The following is a 21116-nucleotide window of genomic DNA, read 5'->3' on the forward strand; positions in this document are numbered from 1 at the left end:
CAGCCTGACCACTGGCTTAGCCCCTGCCTTTGAGGGAGCCACTATCAAATGACAGGAAACGGTCTCCTTAAAGGGCCTCAGGGGCATATCTTGTAATGTTCTTCTTGGGTTTTATTTTGTTTTATACCTAACTCAGGACATTCTTCCTTAGGTCCTTGCCCATTTCATTTATCTGTGGGCCCAGAATCAATATGCTTACTGACTCCTCATGAAAATCCATTACATAATTTAAAGTCAAGTTCTACATTTTTCTTCCTTAACTTCAGCAATTGCTATTTTTTTTTTTTAATTTTAGTTATTACTTTGAGAGAGAGAGAGAGACAAAGAGAGAGGGAGAGGAGGAGACTCCCTGCTGAGGAGGGAGCCTGATGCGGGGCTCAATCCTGGGACTCTACTGTCATGACCTAAGCAGAAGGCAGACATTTCACCCTAAGCCACGCGGGCGCCCCCAATTCTGATTCTTGTAGACTTTAATGTAGAACGCATTTACTATTTCTCTGATGACTTATGTCATTTTTTCCCAGGACTTCCCCTCATTCCCTACATTTCTTTACACATGTAGGGACTAAAGCTGAATGAAAAGAGGACTAACACAACTAGAATTTTTTTTTTTTTTTTTAAGATTTATCTATTTATTTGAGAGGGAGAGAGGGAAAGCACAGAGGCTAAGTGACAGGGAGAAGCAGACTCCCCGCTGAGCAGAGAGCCTGATGTGGGGCTCCATCCCAGGACTCCAGCACCATGACCTGAGCCAAATGCAGATGCTTAACCGACTGAGCTACCCAGGTGCCCCCACAACTATTCTTTTTACTGACTACAATAACAGAAAACTTAAAGCAACTTTTCAACTTCAACTTTTCTTTTTTTTTTTAAAGATTTTATTTATTTATTTGACAGAGAGAAATTACAAGTACACTGAGAGGCAGGCAGAGAGAGAGAGAGAGAGAGAGAGAAGGAAGCAGGCTCCCTGCTGAGCAGAGAGCCCGATGCAGGACTCGATCCCAGGACCCTGAGATCATGACCCGAGCCGAAGGCAGCAGCTTAACCCACTGAGCCACCCAGGCGCCCTCAACTTCAACTTTTCAACTTAATCACTGCAGTTCACTTACTTGATAAGGTTCTGGAAAGCGTAACCATCTGTCCATTGTTCAGTAAAAGAGGCCCCATGTCGAACGGTGGTAAAGTGTCCCAATCTCAAGCGGTCTTGCATGCTTTTATCTCTACACGCCATCTTCTCTTGTTTTGACTTGGAGAAAGGACAAATAGAAAAGAACTGTATTCTCCCATGAGAATTCAGGGCACGGTGTTTACACTCCACACTATAGTGATCAAAGTTTAGTACAACTGGCTGACCCTATGTGGTCTTTAGGAAGTACCCTAAAACTTTAAATAAATTCTCTGTATTAATAAAGAAAAGAGGTTTCCTTTCTATAAAATTAATGAATTAGAGGCTGAATCAACGTTCTCCTCAGTATCTCTGACACCAATAAGATAACCCACCTCCCTTTTATCAGTGTTCCCTGCCTTTTTAACAGCGTTCTCAAGATTAATCACAATCTGATGGAAACCTTTAGCCTGTAATAATTTATTTCATTAGCAGTACTGCTATTTTTCAACAGAAAATAAATATGTACTAGAGATATAATTTTTAAAAAAACTTGTAAGAAATAGTTACTAAAAACTACTACAGTCACAACTAATCAATTACTATAATAAAAAAAACAGCCAATTAAAGTAGTCACATTCAAGTATATGTCAACTTAATTTGTATTAAAGCACAAAAAAGCACTTAATTATCGCATTACTAGATACGTGTTACTCCAAATACCATCTCTAAAATGGAAATGTAACTACTGCTAAGCATTTGCAACAGTAATAGGATATGCAATCCAAATGACAGGATGAACGGAAGAACGCAGGAGAGCGACACTGCAAATTAATTCAACTCGGCCAACCGGTCCCTGCTCAATCATCACATGCCAAGCAAGGCACAACCAAAAACAATCCCCCCAGTTATCATTCTGGATGCTTGCGCCAATGTTCATGTAAGAAAGAATTCTGTCAAATCGTATGACGTCTTCTCCTAAAAAGCCGTACTTCAAAGTATTTTCACCTCAGGTGAGAAGGAGCCCCAGCAATGCCACCCCCTGAGCACCCAGGGACGCAGGGTTCAGGTCACCATGACACTCACCTTTTCTATAAGGAGTTTCTTGCTCATCGTCACACATCGATTTAATCGTTCTTTATACTTCTCTAGCATCTTTTGCTGTTCGTCAATTTGTCGCCTCAAATCACAATTGGCCTTCAAGGGTGAAACATTTTTAAAATTAGCTCCAAGGAAGATAGGTGAATATAAAAGCAGTTTTTAAGGAGTCCAAACATAATTTCTTGTTGCTCAATCAAAAGCAAAATTAACGTTCAAAGAGCTAAGGGTAATTAGATTTAAAAAACAAATACTTCATTCCTTTAGTCTCTCTTCCTAAACTTACCTATTTAAGTAAGACGAATTGTTACTACAAGTGGGCATGTTTTTCTACTGATCATGTTTTACTCCTCTCAAAAGGCAGTTATAAGTAAATCCAGTACATCACATATACCTAAACTGTCGCAAAGTAAGAAACCTACAACTGAGATGTTTAAAATACATTCAAAGGTGATGAAATACTTTAGCAGCACTCACAGAATATTTACAAAGGATAATTAAATACAAAAAAATTACAGAATTAAAAAAAAAAACCACAAAATGTTCTTATGGTCAATTATTCTTTGTTTTTCTATTCTTGTTTCCAACGAAAAAGGGACATGAATTTACATAAATGTTTCTTACCAGAGAAGCCAGACACACCCATGGCCGCACAAGATAGAACTAACAAACAAGATGAAAACGAGGCCCTAGTTCTCAAGAATGCAAGAATGTAAATACACAGTTAATTTAGCTGTGGTCAGAATGATGGGCTAAATAGTTTGAAAAAAGTCAAACCTCCTGCAATAACAGAGAAGGGAAGAACCACTAACCCAAGTTCAATCCTGACTTGCAATTTTTTTTAAACTTATTCTTATATTAACAAAAGATCTCTGCTCTTTCAGCAAATAAATGCTACTTTATAATAATGTCCTTGAGTTGTGAAAAAAAAAAAAAAAAAGATCTGGTATTTCCCAATCATATGATGTGTTTCTGAAACAGTAAAAAGCACAAATGGAAGCTACTACAGCACACACAATTTTTGAGACATTACAGCTTCATTTTTAAAGTGATCACTGTACAACAGCTTCCATCTCCAATTTCTACTCATATGTATAATTTCTATCACTTCTTTGTATAAACTTCTATGGACCACTCTATCAAAGGCAAAGTACAAGTACATTTGCATAAATGTGACTAATTCACAATAAAGAATCCACAGGGTGCCTGGCTGGCTCAGTTGGCAGAGCCTGAGCTGCCTCATCTCAGGGTTGTGAATTTGAGCCCCATGTTGGTATAGAGATCGCTTAAAAATAAAATTTAAAAAAAAAAAAAAGAAAGAAAGAAAAAGAATCTGTAAGGCAAAGACTATGTAATATTCACTAAAATTCAATCTCCTTTTGGAGGGCGAGGATTCCCTTAAAATCTATAATCAAATGTATGGAATCAATCTCTGGTAGCTTATTTAAACTTTTCAGAACTCTAAGTTCTGGCTGGCTCTGTCTACAGAGCATGTAACAACTCTTGATCTTGGGGCCATGAATTCAAGCCCCACGTTGAGTGTAGAGCTTACTTTAAAATAAATAAATAAATTAAATTAAATTTTAAGGGGCACCTGGGTGGCTCAGTCAGTTGAGGGCTGACTCCTTTCAGCTCAGGTCATGATCGCAGAGTCCCGAGACCAAGTCCCGTGTCAGGCTCCATACTGGGCATGGAGGCTGCTTAAGATTCTCTTTCTCCCCTCCCTTCCTCCCCCAACCCAACCCCTGTTCGTGGGCGCACACACTTACTCTCTCAAATAAATAAATAAATACAATAAAAAAAAATTTTTTTTAAAGATTTTATTTATTTGATAGAGAGAGGGAAAGCACAGAGGGAAAGTGAGAGGGAGAATCAGAAACCCCACCGAGCAGAGAGCCTAATGGGGGGTTCGATCCCAGGACCCTGAGATCATGACCTCAGCCAAAGGCAGACGCTTAACCGACTGAGCCATCCAGGTGTACCAAAATACAATAAAATTTTAAGAACTCTAAATTTTTGTGGTTTTCTAGCACTACCAACTTTGTATTCAGATTTATTTTTTTTTTTAATATTTTATTTATTTATTTGACAGAGAGAGATCACAAGTAGGCAGAGAGGCAGGCAGAGAGAGAGAGGAGAAAGCAGGCTCCCCGCTAAGCAGAGAGCCCGATGTGGGACTCGATCCCAGGACCCTGAGATCACGACCTGAGCCGAAGGCAGTGGCTTAACCCACTGAGCCACCCAGGCGCCCCTGTATTCAGATTTAAAACAGCACCTACCTACCTCCTGATGCAGCCTTATTCAACATCTCACCAAAATGGAAAACCCCAATGAACCACCCATGCCTGCCTAAAAGGAGACATAAGGAGCACTCATTCCCTGCATTCCAGATCAGAAACACAAATTCTAATCAACTTAAAAAATAAGGCAGCTGCCTTCAGTGTCCTCTTTTTTGACACCGCCATTCCTTTGGTATTGTTCTACAGCCAAAGACTACACCCTTCAGAAAACAAGGGAGCAGAAGGTAGGGAATGGTGAGTAAAGGGAACATACGGTTTCCTAGAAAATGAAAGCAGACGTCTTTTTAAAATTCAAAAACAGTACAAAGTCAGGATTCAAGTTGTTCATATAATCCATCTTCACAGTCAGGTGAAGAAAGATGAGCCCATGATCCTTTTTCAGTCCAGCGCAGCTTCTCTGGACAAAAACCCGTCAATACTGAAATTGGGCTACGAGCTCTTTAAACCCACAATCTACCTAATTAAAATCTTGGCAATTCAAGCAGCACCCATATGAAATGAACAAAAACAGGAATAAGAGCAACCCCAAGCAAGCACAGATGCTAACAATGAAAGATGGAAGGTAAGTACTGAGTCTAAACTTTAGTGCCTCTCCTCATGGAAAGGTAGAACAAAGGAAACAACCAGAAGAACAGACCTAAGTACAGATACTTCTGAGTGAGGAAAGTGATCAGCTTGAGAATCATGAACACGATCTCCCTGAAGAATCAAAGGAACATTTTAGAATGCAGCTTCTCATAGTCCATAAAACACAAAAAGACGTGGAGTCTATGAAGTCACAGGCAAAAACCATAAAGAATGCACAACATAGAATAAGTGAATTACATAGGGGGAAAAAGTAAACTAAAAATGTAAATAACAGAATCAAAATTGACATGAGAGAGTAAACAGCAGAAAATGTAAGGAAGATAAACTAATGTTTAATGAGATTCAGAAAAGATCAATCATATTAAGTAAGACTTGAAGTGATAGAAATAAAGGGAAGAGATCCGGGATTCAAGCTAGAAACCAAGAGAGGCCAACTTAAGACAGAAAGAGGCAAAAATTAAGCATAACCGCACATTTCCAGAATAAAAATTTAGAGACCTATGTGTAGATGTACCCTGGGAAATTTTTTGAAATACAAAAATACGGGATGACGGTACTATAATCATCACAGAAACAGACTACAGTTTGTTCCTTCGGTCACAGTCTTCTCAGAAAGAAATAGTAAATACTAAAAAAAAAAAAAGTAAAAGGTGCACATACCTATATATATATATGTGTGTGTTACAATTTGTAGGTAAGAGGAGAAGCCTAACAGGTTATGACACAAAAGGAACACTTTTTACACAGGAAGATAAGAGAAAGAATTCTCAGATCTACAAGGAAATAAAAAACTTAACACTGATATATCCTTCTTGAAAAATAATTACTTAAAATGTATGCTAGTCAACTAAAAGTAAGAAGACAAAAACTGTGATTTAAAAAAAAAGCCAGTGAGTTTTACATGTGTAACTAATTATTGTAAATTAGGTCATAAAACTGCTTGTAATATAGGAATTATTCTTATTTAAACTATTAAAATAATTTAATAATAATATCAAAACATCAGATGTTACTCAGACTGGGCTTATGTTTTAGATATGTGCTCAATTCCAGGTTTTATAGAGTGCGAGTCAAACACAGTACTTTTTACTATATTTGGTAATTACAGAAACAGGTAAAATTTTCTGGAGAGAGATAATCACAAATACAGTGACTTTTATTATTTTTATTAATAAATATGACTTTCTTCAAACAGTCTTGCCCAGTAAGACTGCAAATCTGCACCCAGGTGTGTCATGGGAGCCCTGGAAGCTCCTCCAACAACATCTTCAGGGCCCCATGGAGCCAGCTGGAAAACTGTGTTAGTACAAATGATGATCAAAACTACACCTTTGTAAATCACTGCAGAAGATAAACTTGTTAATCAATTTTACTTATAAATCAGTAAGACTTATTTATATACACATTTATATGTATGTATATATATACAACACATACTACCAATGACTCAAAATTACTGAAGGAAATGTACCAAATGTTCTACTCAGTTAACAGAATTATGGGTGTCGTATTTCTCGGTGCTCTCTAAATGTATTATAAAGAGCACAGACTCCTTTTAAAATAAAAAAACCAAGTTTTTATTAAGGAATGGGTCAGTCAGTATGCTAGTTGCATATTAAAAGTATATTTTTAAAATATCATCGTGTATTTCCTAGAAGTATCTTTTAAATTCCAGATTAGGTTATTTTTGAAGTTTTTCTTGTAAGCACAAAAACCTTTAGACAAATATTCATAAAAGACCTAAAATACAAAAAGCAGGGCTGAAAAGTACCTGTGAAATAAGTTTTAAAAATTCAAGAATATTACCAAAACTTCTCTGAACAGAAAAACAATATTTTATGTTGATTCCCACTGTTCCAGATGAAATACACTACTCCATGTATCTATTTCTCTAGTATATATTTAAATATTAAAATCCTACAACATAAGATTTCCAATTTAAAGATAGAGCTTAGAATACAGGTTTGATCCTATTTCCTACTCAGATTCCCTCAGATTAAAGGAAAATATCCAAATGCTACTAACTTTGTTATTTGCTGACAGTAATTACGGTATGCGCATAATCCGAATATTCATAGTATCAGGGCTTGTTATCAAATCTCTTACCACATTTTAATACTTACTCTTAACAAATCATCTATTCTTCCCTCCTTCTTTTCTAAGTCAGAATTCTTACTGTTTTCTAGTGCAGATATTTTTTCTATTGTGAGGTCAGACTATACAAAGAGAAAAAAATTAAGATTAGTCTCAAAATATTACATGTCATCATACTTTTCTCATTACTCTTCCGGGGGAAAAAAAGCACTTACTAATACAGATAGCCTGGAATCACATGGCTAAAGAAATTAAATCTGCTTTCCTCACCCATTCTTTAAACCTTGCATTTTGCTACACCTGCACTTCAACTCTGGTATCAAATATACGAATTCTCAAATGACTGCATTGAGCAGTACAGAAACAAACTACTCTAGAAATGAAACTAACTTTGAATAGAAAAGGAGTTAAGGACCCAAATCTCTAAAGAACTAACACGCCACCTAGTGGAAACAAAGAACAATCAGACGGCGAGAAATGAAGTTTTCTGAATCCGGTCTGTTCAACTGTCCAAAAGCTGATCATTCAAATAAAATTAAAATCTACTCCTGAAGGTTGTATAGCTCTTAAGATTTAAGAAATTCTCGTAGATTGCCAAGCATTTTGTCTTGAAGGCAACACACTGCCAGGAGGCTTCAAGCAAACACAGTGTTCTATTTGGCTAGCTCAATACTACAGAATGGAGGATGTATCCACTATGCTTTTCAGATACTAACTTTGAATGTTCACAACATTCTCTAAATTAAAAAGAGTTTCTGAAAACTATTTAAGGAGGAAATTATGTCGGTGTGCCACATGTTAAAGGAGTCAAACTAGGTCCTGTCAAATAAACAGGTAAAAGGAATCAATAAACTACTTTCATAAAGTAGGGAATTAACATTCACTGAATTGTATTCTAAGCACTGCCCTTATAAGCATTTTGTATACATTGTCTTAGAGAACTAGAATCAACCACATTCTACAGATGATTTGTATTCAAGAACTGAGGCCCCAAAAAACAGTGTTAGTTGCAGAGCCAGAATTCAAATTCAGGCCTATAGGATAGTATCCAAAGCAAGTGCTCTTTCCTCAATACCATGCTACAGTACAAGCATTTCTCTGCAACACATTAGAATGGTAAAGAAACACCTCAAAAAGTTAAAGCACCTTCCAAAAGACTTTAATACTCAAAAGGCAAGTTCTGAGTATAATACACAAAAATAATGAGGTAAAGTCGGAGAAATCAAGGAAAGACAAAGAGAGGACTCACAGACTGTATTATGTGGTTAGCATTTATTCCTAAGCACATTTTTTCCTCTGTGTATTGACCACTGACCTACCTGGGTCTGTCTGTGCTGGATGGAGATCTGTTTTTGGGAGCTGCCGGAATGCTCTGTGTTGCCAGATCCTGTAGAGGAGGGACTATTTTGCTGAGCCTGTAATAAAGGTATATCAACCAATCACTAGAAAGTTTTGCATCTTTCTCCACAGACATTTGTTGTTTCGTTTTTTTAGATTTTTTTTTTAAAAAAATATTCTCTATATCCAATGCGGGGCTTGAACTCACAAACCTGGGATCAAGAAGCACTTGTTCCACCAACTGAGCCAGCTAGGCATCCCCCTCCACAAACATGCGTAGGAATGCAAACAAAACGAATTCCTTCTGATAGAAGTCAGGAGTCAGGGCCATGCAGCCAAGATGAAAGTGAAACAATTTAAATGAGAAGCAAGGTTTAACATGATAGCATGGATCATGTCCCTGTAGATAGTCTGAAGTATCAAATTTCCCAAGTGAATTTTTAAATATGTAAATTAGAGAAAATTAAAAGTTATTCCCATAATAACATGTCCTTTTCACTTCTACGGCAATGTGCTTTTGTCAGAAAAGGCTGGCAAAGCATCCAATGCACAGGGGATGCCTGGGACTCTGGGAAGAACGAGCTGCGAACTACTCTTCAGAATAATCTTCTAAATCCACAGACATTATCCATGAGCACACACTGGTCCAAAAATCCAGGATGATTTCCAATACTGTCACTTGCTGAGTGTAACTTTCATACACAAGTGGCAGGGCATTCTAAGACATTTTAAAATTCAGAAAACTTAATTTTTTTTTTTTTTTTAAGATTTTATTTGACACAGAACAAGAGAGCACAAGCAGAGGGAGCAATTGAGGGAGAGGGAGAGGGAGAAGCAGGGTTCCCACTGAGCAGGGAGCCCAACGTGGGGCTTGATCCCTGGACCTGAGATCATGACCTGAGACGAGGGCAAATGCTTAACCAACTGAGCAACCCAGGTCCCCAAGGAGCCTTAAGTCTTAATATAATTCAACTATTTAGGAATATATAATCATACTCCCAAAAGTCCTTCTACTTTTTTAAGATTTTATTTATTTGAGAGAGAGAGAATGATAAGAGTAGGGGATGGAGGCAGAGGGAGAGGGACAAGCGGACTCCCTGCTGAACACGGAACCTGGTGTGGGGCTTGATCCCAGGACCCCAAGATTGTGACCTGAGGTGAAATCAAACACTTTGACTGCGCTGCTCAGGCACAACTGCCCTCACCATCCTCTTAAAAACAAAACTGAACATAACACGATACAACCCATCACAGACATAATTGGGAAATATTGGATATTCTGAGGATTATGGGCTAATGGCAATACATGACTGCTACCATCTCTCGGAGAATGTATTGTTTCCACACATGTGAATTTTCTGATACTGTCTATATATTCCTTAAACTATTTCTCTTATTCATTAACATAGGACTACCTACTGAGTAAGTACTGTCTGCTGTTTCACTGTGATGGTCACAGGCCAATCCTTACAAAACCCTATATGGTAGCTATTATTATTTCCATTTATAGATAAAGAAAATGCAAATCAGAGACATTAAGCACCTCTGCAGGGTCACAGAGCTAGTAAATGGGAGAGCATGAATTAAGGGCTACCTCTATGCCCAAGAACCATTCTCAAGGGCCACAGCAGACTGACTGGCTCTCATTAACAATCAGGGATACTGTCCCAAGCAGGCCACAAGCAAGCTAATAGGCATGTCATACACACAATCATTTTGAAGGCTCACAACAGCCTTGTTAAGAGGGTAGGCAGTATTATCTCCATTTGTATTTATTCATTCAGCAACTGCTCACTCCCTGTGTCTAAGCACTATGTTAGGTATTAGGGATACAAGGACCAAGTAAAACAGACAAAACCCACATGCCCAGTCATCATCCTGGCTTAATAAAGCTCACAATCCCAGGGATTTATTAAGCACTCAGTAAAAATTTGTTGAAAGAAATAATCATACAATAAACACAAAATCCCAACTGGGATAAGTGCTGTAAGAGTATACAACGGGACACATAATCTAATCCAGAGTCAGGGATGAATTCCTGGGGGAAGTAGTTTCAGAGTTACGATCCGAAGGAAATAAGGAGTCAAGGAGAGTAGACAGTCAGATCATTCCTGGGACAGAATATATACAGGAACACAAGGGGAAGGGAGAAGACTGATGTGGGGATCAAAGATGTCAAAACCGAGAAACCAGTCTCAGAGAGGCTGAACAGTATCCAGAGCCCGTACATGCTAGAGCTGTGATGAGAGCCAGGTGCAGCTAAGTCCAAATAACTGAAAACCTTTACTCTATGATGCAGCAAATCTTTTTTTTTTTTACTTACTAGTTAATAAGGGTCATCATTATGAACCTCAAGTGTTATACTGAACTACAGGAGCATCATCTCCTTCAGTAATCATTAGATTGCTATTATAATCCTCTCCTTTTAAAGTGTATTTCTAAATAAATATGATTGTTAGAACTGTAATTATAATAAAAGCCAATAAGCACATGACTGGGACACCTGGGGTTAAGCAGCCAACTCTTGATTTCAGCTCACATCAGTGTCTCAAGGTCCAGACACTGAGCCCCACCTCATCCTCTCCCCATCCCCTTAAAAAAAATAAAAATAAAAAAAATTTTAAAAATCATGTGACTGACTAAAAGGCTCTTCTACAACTTGTAGGTTTTGGTACACAAGCTTTGCTAAAATGCCTTTTTACAAGTGCTCATTTCTAAGTTTTCTTCCAGCAAACGGGGTGCTAGAATATAATTCACTGGGGTGTTTCCAATTGAAAGCTTTCTGTAAAAACACGTACAAATAGCCCAATGATAAATAAAAATGAAAATAATGCCTTCAAACGGTAAAAGAACTACAGTAATATAAGGGCCTACTATTGTGACAAGTCCACAGGAGACACTCATTCAGTATTAACTGTGTGCCTCTGTGCCTGCTCCTGGTTAAACTCTAGAAATGCAAAACTGGAAAACAAAGACAACTTCCAATCTGCCAAATCAGAACAGAAGTTGCTGGCCTTGCTAAACAGGCCACTTGTTGCTGTAAATTTAGCCCAATCCCTACCTCGCAAAACATTCTCCCCAGATGTCTGTATTCTTTACTCCTATTACGTAACTACGATGGCTTCAAATTCATGATGGTAAATTGGATCTCCCAAAGAACTACTGATGGGCAAAGATTTTTTTTTTTTTTTTTTAAATACAGAGGGAGAAAGGGATGGGGGAATTTGGAGGGACATATAGAGAATCTTAGGCAGGCCCCAAGCCCAGCATAAAGCCCGATGTGGTGCTGGATCTCACAACCCCGAGGATCATGACCTGACTGAAACCAAGAGCGAGATGCTTAATCGACTGGGCCACTTAGACGCCCCTGATATGCAAAGATATTTTAAAGATGAAATCATAATAGCTCTAAGAAACAAGAGAGAGTCATGGATCATAAATATTTAAACATTTTAAATATTAAGAAACATTCGGAAGTTACTGGGTTCAAACTGACAGAAAAAGTGAAATAAAGAAATTCATAGCTCAAAACATCACCAGTGAAACAGGCTGGGTTTTTTCAAGGGTGCTCTGAAAAGCTTTACACTGAGACATTTGCAAAAACCAGGAGTACCCATGTGACAATTACCGCAAAATTTAAAATGTATAAGGTCCACTAAAGGTCCCCTTTGATGCCCTCCTTGCATAGTGAAAGGCCTGGATACTACCACTTCTGACTCCAGGACAAAGCACAAAAACAGATGTCTTAAACAAGACTGGAAAAAAAAAAAAAAGTAAATATTTAAAAATGAAAAATAAGTGGGTCCAGGAGAGGGATGACTCCTGTTGTGAATATTGTGGCTTGAGGGGAAAAGCAAAGAAAGTACAGTACCCCTGCCTTCTACAAATGAATTAATGGAGAAAGAAATGGAATGTACTTCAAAGAGTAAGAGTTTACCCATTCCTTATCTTGATGCTTGTACAGGAGCTGGTCTTTCTGCCCAGTTTACCAGACACTCAGAGCTCACAGTCAGCCCGCCCACCATTTGGGAAGCAGCACAATCCTACTTGCACAGGAAAATCCATGCCAACGACCTCTATTAACCACCCTAATTCATTCAACTAAAGCCAAACACACATTTTCAAGAAACCGACAGCACAAAAGGGAAAATCCAACGTGAAAAGACAAAGATCCAAGAGAAAATAGGTAATTAAAAAAAAAATTCTTAAATAAAAAGTACGCTCAAAGAGGGCCAAGGGATGCTACAGCTATAAAAATGAAAAAATGGCAAAGAACATGAAAAATAAACTTAACAAAATAAGATTATCAAAAATTGAAAACTGAACAGATTAGCTAAATAATAAAATGAACTAGCTGAAAACAGAATCAGTCATCTGGAAGACAATGTCAAGAAAATCTCCCAGAAGATGAAACAAAAAGTCAAACAAAACAGGAAAGAAAAGTTAAGAAACATGAACACAGAGGCTCCAAAACAGTCTATCAGACTTTCCAGAGGAAAAGAACAAAGAGAAAAAAGTAATCAAGGAATAAAATAAAAGGAATTAAATAAAAGTTTCTCTGAGATAAAAGGCACATTTTAAGAGTCAAAAAGCCTACTATAGGACAAGCAGCATTAATGGAGAAAAAAATAGTGGACAGACTTCAAGAACAAAAAGATAACCATATGATCATCTCAACAGATACAGAAAATGCATCCAGCACTCTTCCATTTTTTAAATTTAATTCCATTAACATACAGTATATTATTAGTTTCAGAGGCAGAGTTCAGTGATTTATCAGTCTTATGGGCTCAGGACACCATGTGCCCTCTTTAAGGTCCATCTCCCAGTTACCCCATTGCCCTTACCCGCCCTTCCCCTCCAGCCACCCTCACTTTGATTCCTATGATTAGATTTTCTTATGGTTTGTCTTCCTCTGTGATTTCATTTTTTTATTTTTGTTTTTTCATCTTGTTTTATTTTCCCCCTCCCTTCCCCTGTGCTTCCCGGTTTTGTTTCTTAAATTCCACATGAGTGAAATCATGTAATTGTCTTTCTCTGACTTATTCTGCTCAGCGTAACACCCTCTAGTTCCAACCATGTCCTTGCAAATGGCAAGATTTCTCTTTTGATGGCTGAGTAATATTCCATTGTTTGTATGTACATACACACTTACAACCCCACATCTACACACACACACACACACACACACACACACACACGTACGTCACATCTTTATCCATTCATCTATTGATGGACATCTGGGCTCTTTCCATAGTTTGGCTACTGTGGACATTGCTGCTATAAACATTGGGGTACAGGTGCCCCTTCAGATCACTACATTTGTGTCTTTGGGGTAAATCCCTAGTAATACAACTGCTGGGTTGTAGGGCAGCTCTATTTTCAACTCTTTGAGGAACCTCCCCATACTGTTTTCCAGAGTGACTGCACCAGCTTGCATTCCCACCAACAGTGTAGGAGGGTTCCCCTTTCTCTGCATCCTTGCCAACATCTGTCATTTCCTGACTTGTTAATTTTAGCTGTTCTGACTGGTGTGAGGTGGTATCCCATTGTGGTTTTGATTTGTATTTCCCCAATCCAGCACTCTTTCATGATAAAGACACTCAATAAACTCAGAATAGAAGGGAACCTTTTCAACCACAAAAAAGGCATCTCTGAAAAAAACATACAGCTAACATAACAGTGTCAAAGATCACATGCTTTCCTCCTATGATCAAGAACAAGACAAGACAGGATGTCCACTTGAACCACTTCTATTCAACATTGTATTAGAGGGCAATTAATCAAGAAAATAAAAGTCATTTAGATTGTAAAAGAAGAAGTAAAACTATACTCGCAAATGACATGATACTGTATACAGAAAATCCTATATAAAAATTATTAAAACTGGGACGCCTGGGTGGCTCAGTGGGTTAAAGCCTCTGCCTTTGGCTCAGGTCATGATCCCAGGGTCCTGTGATTGAGTCCAGCATCAGGCTCTCTGCTTAGCAGGGAGCATGCTTCCTCCTCACTCTCTGTCTGCCTCTCTGCCTACTTGTGATCTCTGTCAAATAAATAAATAAAAATCCTTAAAAAAGATTATTAAAACTAAAACACAAACTCAGCAAGAATGCAGGATGTAACATCAATACATAGGAGCACATGGGTGGCTAAGGTGGCTAAACACCTGTCTTCAGCTCAGGCCATGATCCCAGGATCCTGGGATGGAGTCCCCCATCGGGCTCCCTGCTCAACCGGAAGCCTGCTTTCCCTCTCCCACTCCTCCTGCTTGTGTTCCTTCTCTAGTGGTCACTCTATCCAACGAATAAACAAAATCTTTTTTAAAAGGCCAATACAGGGCGCCTGGGTGGCTCAGTGGGTTAAAGCCTCTTACTTCGGCTCTGGTCATGATCCCAGGGTCCTGGGATCGAGCCCCGCATCGGGCTCTCTGCTGAGCAGGGAGCCTGCTTCCTCCTCTCTGACTGCCTCTCTGCCTACTTGTAATCTCTGTCTGTCAAATAAATAAATAAAAATTTTTAAAAGGCCAATACATAAAAATTAACTGTATTCTCCAGCAATGGGCAATCTGAAAATAAAATTAAGAAAATTCCATTTGCAAGAGTATCAAAAGAATAAATACTCAGAAATAATTTTAACAAAAGGGCAAGATCTATACACTGAAAAGTACAAACATTATTAAAAGAAAATAAAGGAACCTAAAGAAGTAGACAGTTATCTCATGTCCATGGAATGAAAGACTTAAGAGGGCAATACTCCCCAAATTGATCAAGAGATTGAGCATAACTGCTGTAAGTCCTAGGTGATTTGTTTGTAGAAAGTGGAAAGCTGATCCTAAAATTCTTTTTTTTTCTTAAACTTTTTTTTTTTTTAAATCTGACAGAGAGATCACAAGTAGGCAGAGAGGCAGGCGCAGAGAGAAGGGAAAGCAGGCTCCCCACTGGACTGAGAGACCCATGTGGGGCTCGATCCCAGGATCCTGAGATCATGACCTGAGCCAAAGGCAGAGGCTTAACCCACTGAGTCCAGGTGCCCGGATTCTAAAATTCTTATGGAAATCAAGGTATCCCACAGCCAAAACAATCCTGAAGAACAAAGTTGAAGGAATCACACTTCGTGATTTCAAAACTTTACTACAAAGCTACGATAATTAACACTGTGATAATGAAGTAAGCATAGGCTTATAGATTGAGAGTAGAACTGAGAAAGAATAAACCTGACATTAAAAAAAAAAGAAGAAGAAGAAGAAGAAGAAGATCCAGAAGACCCTGACAACTGGAACTGTCTCAATGGCTCAAAACTAATCAACAATGAGGATGGTTTTTTGGTGAATCCGATGCTTTGACTAATAATAAAACCACCATAATATTATAAATGCACTTTACATGTTTCCAAGTTCTAGAATAATTTATAAAACAGAAAATTAGTTAGAATATATACTTAAAATAAAAAAACCCAGTATCACACACATGTAACATGACAATAACTAAAAAAACCTGAAAGATGAGAAAGCAGCTGGGTGATATCTGAGTATGTTAAACTCATCTCCTATAATGGGGAGCAGAGAGATCTTGTTTAAAGTTAATTAAGGAAGAGGTATATCATTTGAAGTTGAAGTTAAAATGGTAAATCAGTAGAAAATCTGAAACTGTGGACAGTGGTTACATCTCTGATGGGTGCAAAGGAAAAGCCTTTCACGCTTCTCATCGATTGACTTTTTGTGGGCCATGTTTGTGTACTATTTTTATCATTCAGAAAATTAACTTGTAATTAAAAAAAAATCAAACTTCCTGTATGTTAATTATACGTCAGTAAGAAAAAGACATAGAATTTCCTATATATTAAAAGAGACAGAAATGGGGCCCTAGGGTGGCTCAGTTGGTTAGGGGCATGGAGCCTGCTCAAGATTCTTGATATTCTGCCATGTGCTATTTTTATTTACAAATACCTACTGAGACATCTTTCACTGTTAGCATATTACAGCTGACCCTGGAGTAACAGGGGTTTGAACTGCACGGGCCCACTGATATGTGGAATTTTTGTAAGTACAGGGCTGTATATGTATTTTCTCCTATGATTTTCTTCTTTCTTTCTTTTTTTTATTTCTTTTAAAGATTTTACTTATTTGAGAGAGACAGAGTAGGATTGTGGGAGGGGCAGAGTGAGAGATGAGGAGGAGCAGATTCCCGGCTAAGTGAAGAGCCTGAAGATGAGCTCACTCCCAAGACCCCGGGATCATGACCTGAGCTGAAGTCAGACACTTAACTGACTGAGCCACCCAGGCAACCCTCTCCCATTTCTTTTTTTTTTTTTTTTAAGATTTTATTTTTATAAAATAAAAATAAAGAGAGAGAGAGATCACAAGTTGGGGGAAGGGGCAGAGGGAGAGGGAGAGGGAGAAGCAGACTCCCTGATGAGCAGGGATCCTGATAGTGGACTCAATCCTAGAACCCTGGGATCATGACCTGAGCCAAAGGAAGACGCTTAACCGGCTCAGCAACCCAAGTGACCTCCCCTATGACTTTCTTTTTTCTTTTTTAAAGATTTTATTTATTTATCTGACAGACAGATCACAAGTAGGCAGAGAGGCAGGCAGGCAGAGAGAGAGAAGCAGGCTCTCTGCTGAGCAGAGAGCCTGATGCGGGGCTCGATCCCAGGACACTGAGATCATGACCTGAGCTGAAGGCAGAGGCTTTAACCCACTGAGCCACCCAGGCGCCCCTCCCCTATGATTTTCTTAGTAACATTTTTTTCTCTAGCTTACCTTAAGAATACCATATACAAAACAAATAACATACAAATTAAGTGCTAACCAGCTGTTTATGTTATCAATAAGGTTTCTGGTCAACAGCGGGCTATTAGCAGTTGTTTTAGGGAGTCAAAAATTATAACGCATGATTTTTGACTGCATGGGGGGGTGTTGGTGCCCCAACCCCTATGCCGTTCAAGGGTCAGCTATATATACCTAGAGGCACCTGGGTAACTCAGTTGGTTAAGCACCTGCCTCCACTTAGGTCATGGTCTCCAGGTTCTGGGACTGAGCCCTATATCAGGCTTCCTACTCAGTGGGGAGTCTGCTTCTCCATCAATCTCTTACCCTCCCACCCTCCCCACCCCCACCTTGTGGGAACACACTCTCTCTTAAATAAATAGAATCTTAAAAAAAACAAAAACTATATAGATCTGGGGTGCCTGGGTGGCTCAGTGGGTTAAAGCCTCTGCCTTTGGCTCAAGTCATGATCCTAGGGTCCTGGGATCAAGCCCGCATCGGGCTCTCTGCTCAGTGAGGAACTTGCTTCCTCCTCTCTCCTCTCTCTTTGCCTACTTGTGATCTCTGTCAAATAAATAAATAAATAAACAATCCTTTAAAAAAAAAAAAAAAAAACCAACTATATAGATCTATCTCATGTCTTCTGTCAACCGTGTAGCATTCCACTAGACCTATATGAAGGATGCCTTTATCAATTCATGCAACAGAACTGCCTCCAGTGTCTGTCAGAATAGATCCTGTTCTGGCACTGGAGATACAAAAGTGAACAAAGCCAAGTCCTTGATCTGATGGAGTTTCCATTTCAGCAGGAGGAGAGGAGTCAGACGAAAAAGTAAATTATAGCAGGTCAGCTGGAGAGAAGACTAAGGAGAAAAGGTAGGACACAGAACCTAGACACTATGCAGGGTGGGCAGGGAGGAGTTGCTCTTTCCTACAGTGTAGTTAGGGTACGCCTCTCTAACAGGATAAACTGAAGCAGAGACTAGAGACCTGAGGGCACAGGAGATGGTTACTTACTATGTGGGAGAAGAATGTTAAGGCACAGACAACACCAAGTGCAAAGGCCCTGGGGTGAGAACATGCCAGGTAGCATCTGAGGAGGCAAGTCAGCCAGTGTAGATGGAATCCAGCAGGGAAGGGAGAGGGCGGTAAGAGACGGCACAGCAGGGAGAACAGCCCACGCGAGGCTTTAATGTGCCATTTTCAGCACTTTTGAGCAGGCATGACTGCATCACTCTCATCTGCTGAGAACAGATTAAAAGGAAACTAAGGTTGGAGAAAAGAATCCAGCTGGGAGGCTAGTACCATAATTTCAGTGGGAGAACACGGTTTAGTTCAAGTAGTAGAGAAGGGGGTAGAAGCGGTAGGATTCTGAACATATTCTTAACAGTAAGATTTGCTGATGGATTTGTAATTGGGATAAAAAATAAAGAGAAGAGACAAGAATGACTCCACAGTTTTTAAACAGCTAGAAGGAGAGTTGACAGTCACTGAGATGTGGTAGGATATGGAAGAAATGGTTTGGAGCTGGGAGACAAAATGAAGAACTCAGTTTTGGACATATTAGATTTGATATGCTTATTAGACATAAAGAAGGGCAGCTGGGTGGGTCATCAGTTAAGCGGCTGCCTTCAGCTCAGGTCATGATCACAGGGCCCTGGGATCCAGCCCCACGTTGGGCTCTCTGTCCAGCGGGGAGCCCGCCTCTCTCTTTCCCTCTCCCTTGGACTGCTGAGGCCCTTGCTTTTGCGCCCGCTCTCTCTGCCACATGAATAACTAAAATCTTAGGGGGAAAAAAAAGACACGAAGAGGAGACGAATGGCAACTGACTACATAGGTTTGGAATTCAGGGCAGGGCTCTGGGCTGGAGATACAAACTTGGGAGATGTTCTGCATAGGAGTGATAACTAAAGCGAAGGAACTAAGTGAGATTACACAGAGAATAAAGGCAGATGAAAGTCGGAAGGCTGAGCCCTGGGGCCCTCCACTATTTAGTGGTCTGGGAAATGAGGAAGAACCAAAAGAATGGAAGCCAAGAGAAAGGCACGTGCTTGGAGAAGGGAGTCATCAACTGTGGCTTTTGAATCACACGGGACAGTTAAGTTCTGAGAATGATCTCCCGGGTTAGCGGAGGTCACAGACACCCTTGTTCCAAGCTTCTCTGAAACACTGGTAAAGGGAAAATGCTTCCAATTTTTGCAATTATAAACAATACAATAAACATCTTTGTAAATTTTTATGGGAATGCAGTTTCTGGGCCTCAGGATACGTAAATTTAACACTCAGATACATTACCAACTTGTCTGAAGTGACTGCCAACTCAGAGTCAGTGTAAAACTTCCATGTATGGCTAAACTATACCCTACAGTGAGAACTGTCAAACTTATCCACACCTGACACTCTGACAGGTCAAAAGAATTACCTTGTTATATTTTGCATTTCTTCATGGTTGAAGTTAAGCATTTTTCATGTTATTAGTCATCTGTCTTTTTCCCCCTCTGTGAAACCGTCCGCTCATAGCTTTTGCCTATTTATTTGGAAACTGCTTATCTTTATTGATTCAAAGCATTTCTTACACATTAATGTTAACTCTTTTGCTTTCTTCTTTCTCTGTATTACTAAGCTTATATTCTGGTTGGAACTACAGAGAAGCAGAGAGATTCGGAATGGTACCAAATCATTTAGGTCTTTGCTTTTCATACACTTCCCTGTTCCTTCTTTAGACACCATCATTTTCTTACTCTTTTCTGCCATCTCTCTTCTCCACGAGAACAATCTGGGTGGAGCATCTGCACCTCCTCCGACAGTCTGAGTGTACTAGCTGGTAGGACAGAGCAGGTGGTTATCTGTGCGCACCCATCCCGAGCCTGCATGCCCGTCCGTACCTTTTATGGAAGGCTCGCTCACATCAGAGGACTGAGTTTTGCTGATCAATATGTGCACTTTTTTTTTTTTTTGCTATTTATTTATTGGAGAGAGAGGAAGAGAGAGAACAAAAGTGGTGGGAAAGGGCAGAAGCAGAACCAGACTCCTCGCTGGGCAGGGAACCCCACGTGAGGTTTAATCCCAGGATCCCAAGATCATGACCTGAGCCGAAGGCAGACACTTAACTGACTGAGCCACCCAGGCGCCCCTTCTGTGTACTTAACTATATGCCTGTCACACAGTGGGCATTCAGTACGTATTTGTGCAGTGAACAAAGGGAACTCCCCTCCAGAGCAAGTTAGATCTAAAAGGGAGATTTAATAGTGAATAGTAAACACACAATGTAATTTATATATAACACACACACAGACAGGCGTATTCTCTAGAACAATACTACAGAGAACCATGACATTCTCATACAAACTACAGCATAATGCTGTCAGGCCCACGCATAGGATTATAATGGTCAGTTTTCCCATTTTATGTTGTTTCTTTTGCCAACCACAGATAAAATTATACCGCCTTCACACAAGAAGTCTCTGTGTTCTTTTGAGAATTAAAAAATTCTGGGGACACCTGGGTGGCTCATTCGGTTAAACGTCTGCCTTTAGCTCAGGTCATGAACTCAGGGTCCTGGGATAAAGCTCCACATTGGGCTCCCTGCTCAGCAGAGAGCCTACTTCTCCCTCTGCCTGGCCCTGCTCTGTTTCTTGCTCTCCCTCTCTCTCTCAGACAGAAAAATAAAATCTTTAAAAAATAATAATAATAGGGGCGCCTGGGTGGCTCAGTGGGTTAGAGCCTCTGCCTTCGGCTCGGGTCATGATCCCCGGGTCCTGGGATGGAGCCCCGCATCGGGCTGTCTGCTCCGCGGGGAGCCTGCTTCCTCCTCTCTCTCTCTGCC

At 39.6% G+C, this 21116-nt stretch overlaps 1 protein-coding gene across 7 annotated transcripts in view; it reads right to left on the bottom strand.

Annotated features, from left to right (window-relative positions):
• TLK2 (tousled like kinase 2) overlaps positions 1–21116 on the bottom strand; it is a 113189-nt gene that overhangs the window by 34382 nt on the left and 57691 nt on the right. For all 7 annotated transcript variants that reach the window (XM_059149842.1, XM_059149841.1, XM_059149846.1 and 4 more), the window contains 4 exons: positions 8505–8600; positions 7215–7307; positions 2192–2302; positions 1110–1246 (listed from right to left, as the gene is read on the bottom strand). In XM_059149842.1, coding sequence (XP_059005825.1) covers positions 1110–1246; positions 2192–2302; positions 7215–7307; positions 8505–8600 — 437 coding nt within the window. The remainder of the gene's footprint in view (positions 1–1109; positions 1247–2191; positions 2303–7214; positions 7308–8504; positions 8601–21116) is intronic.

This window comes from Mustela lutreola, chromosome 15, assembly GCF_030435805.1.
Source record: "Mustela lutreola isolate mMusLut2 chromosome 15, mMusLut2.pri, whole genome shotgun sequence".
Classification (NCBI taxonomy): domain Eukaryota; kingdom Metazoa; phylum Chordata; class Mammalia; order Carnivora; family Mustelidae; genus Mustela; species Mustela lutreola.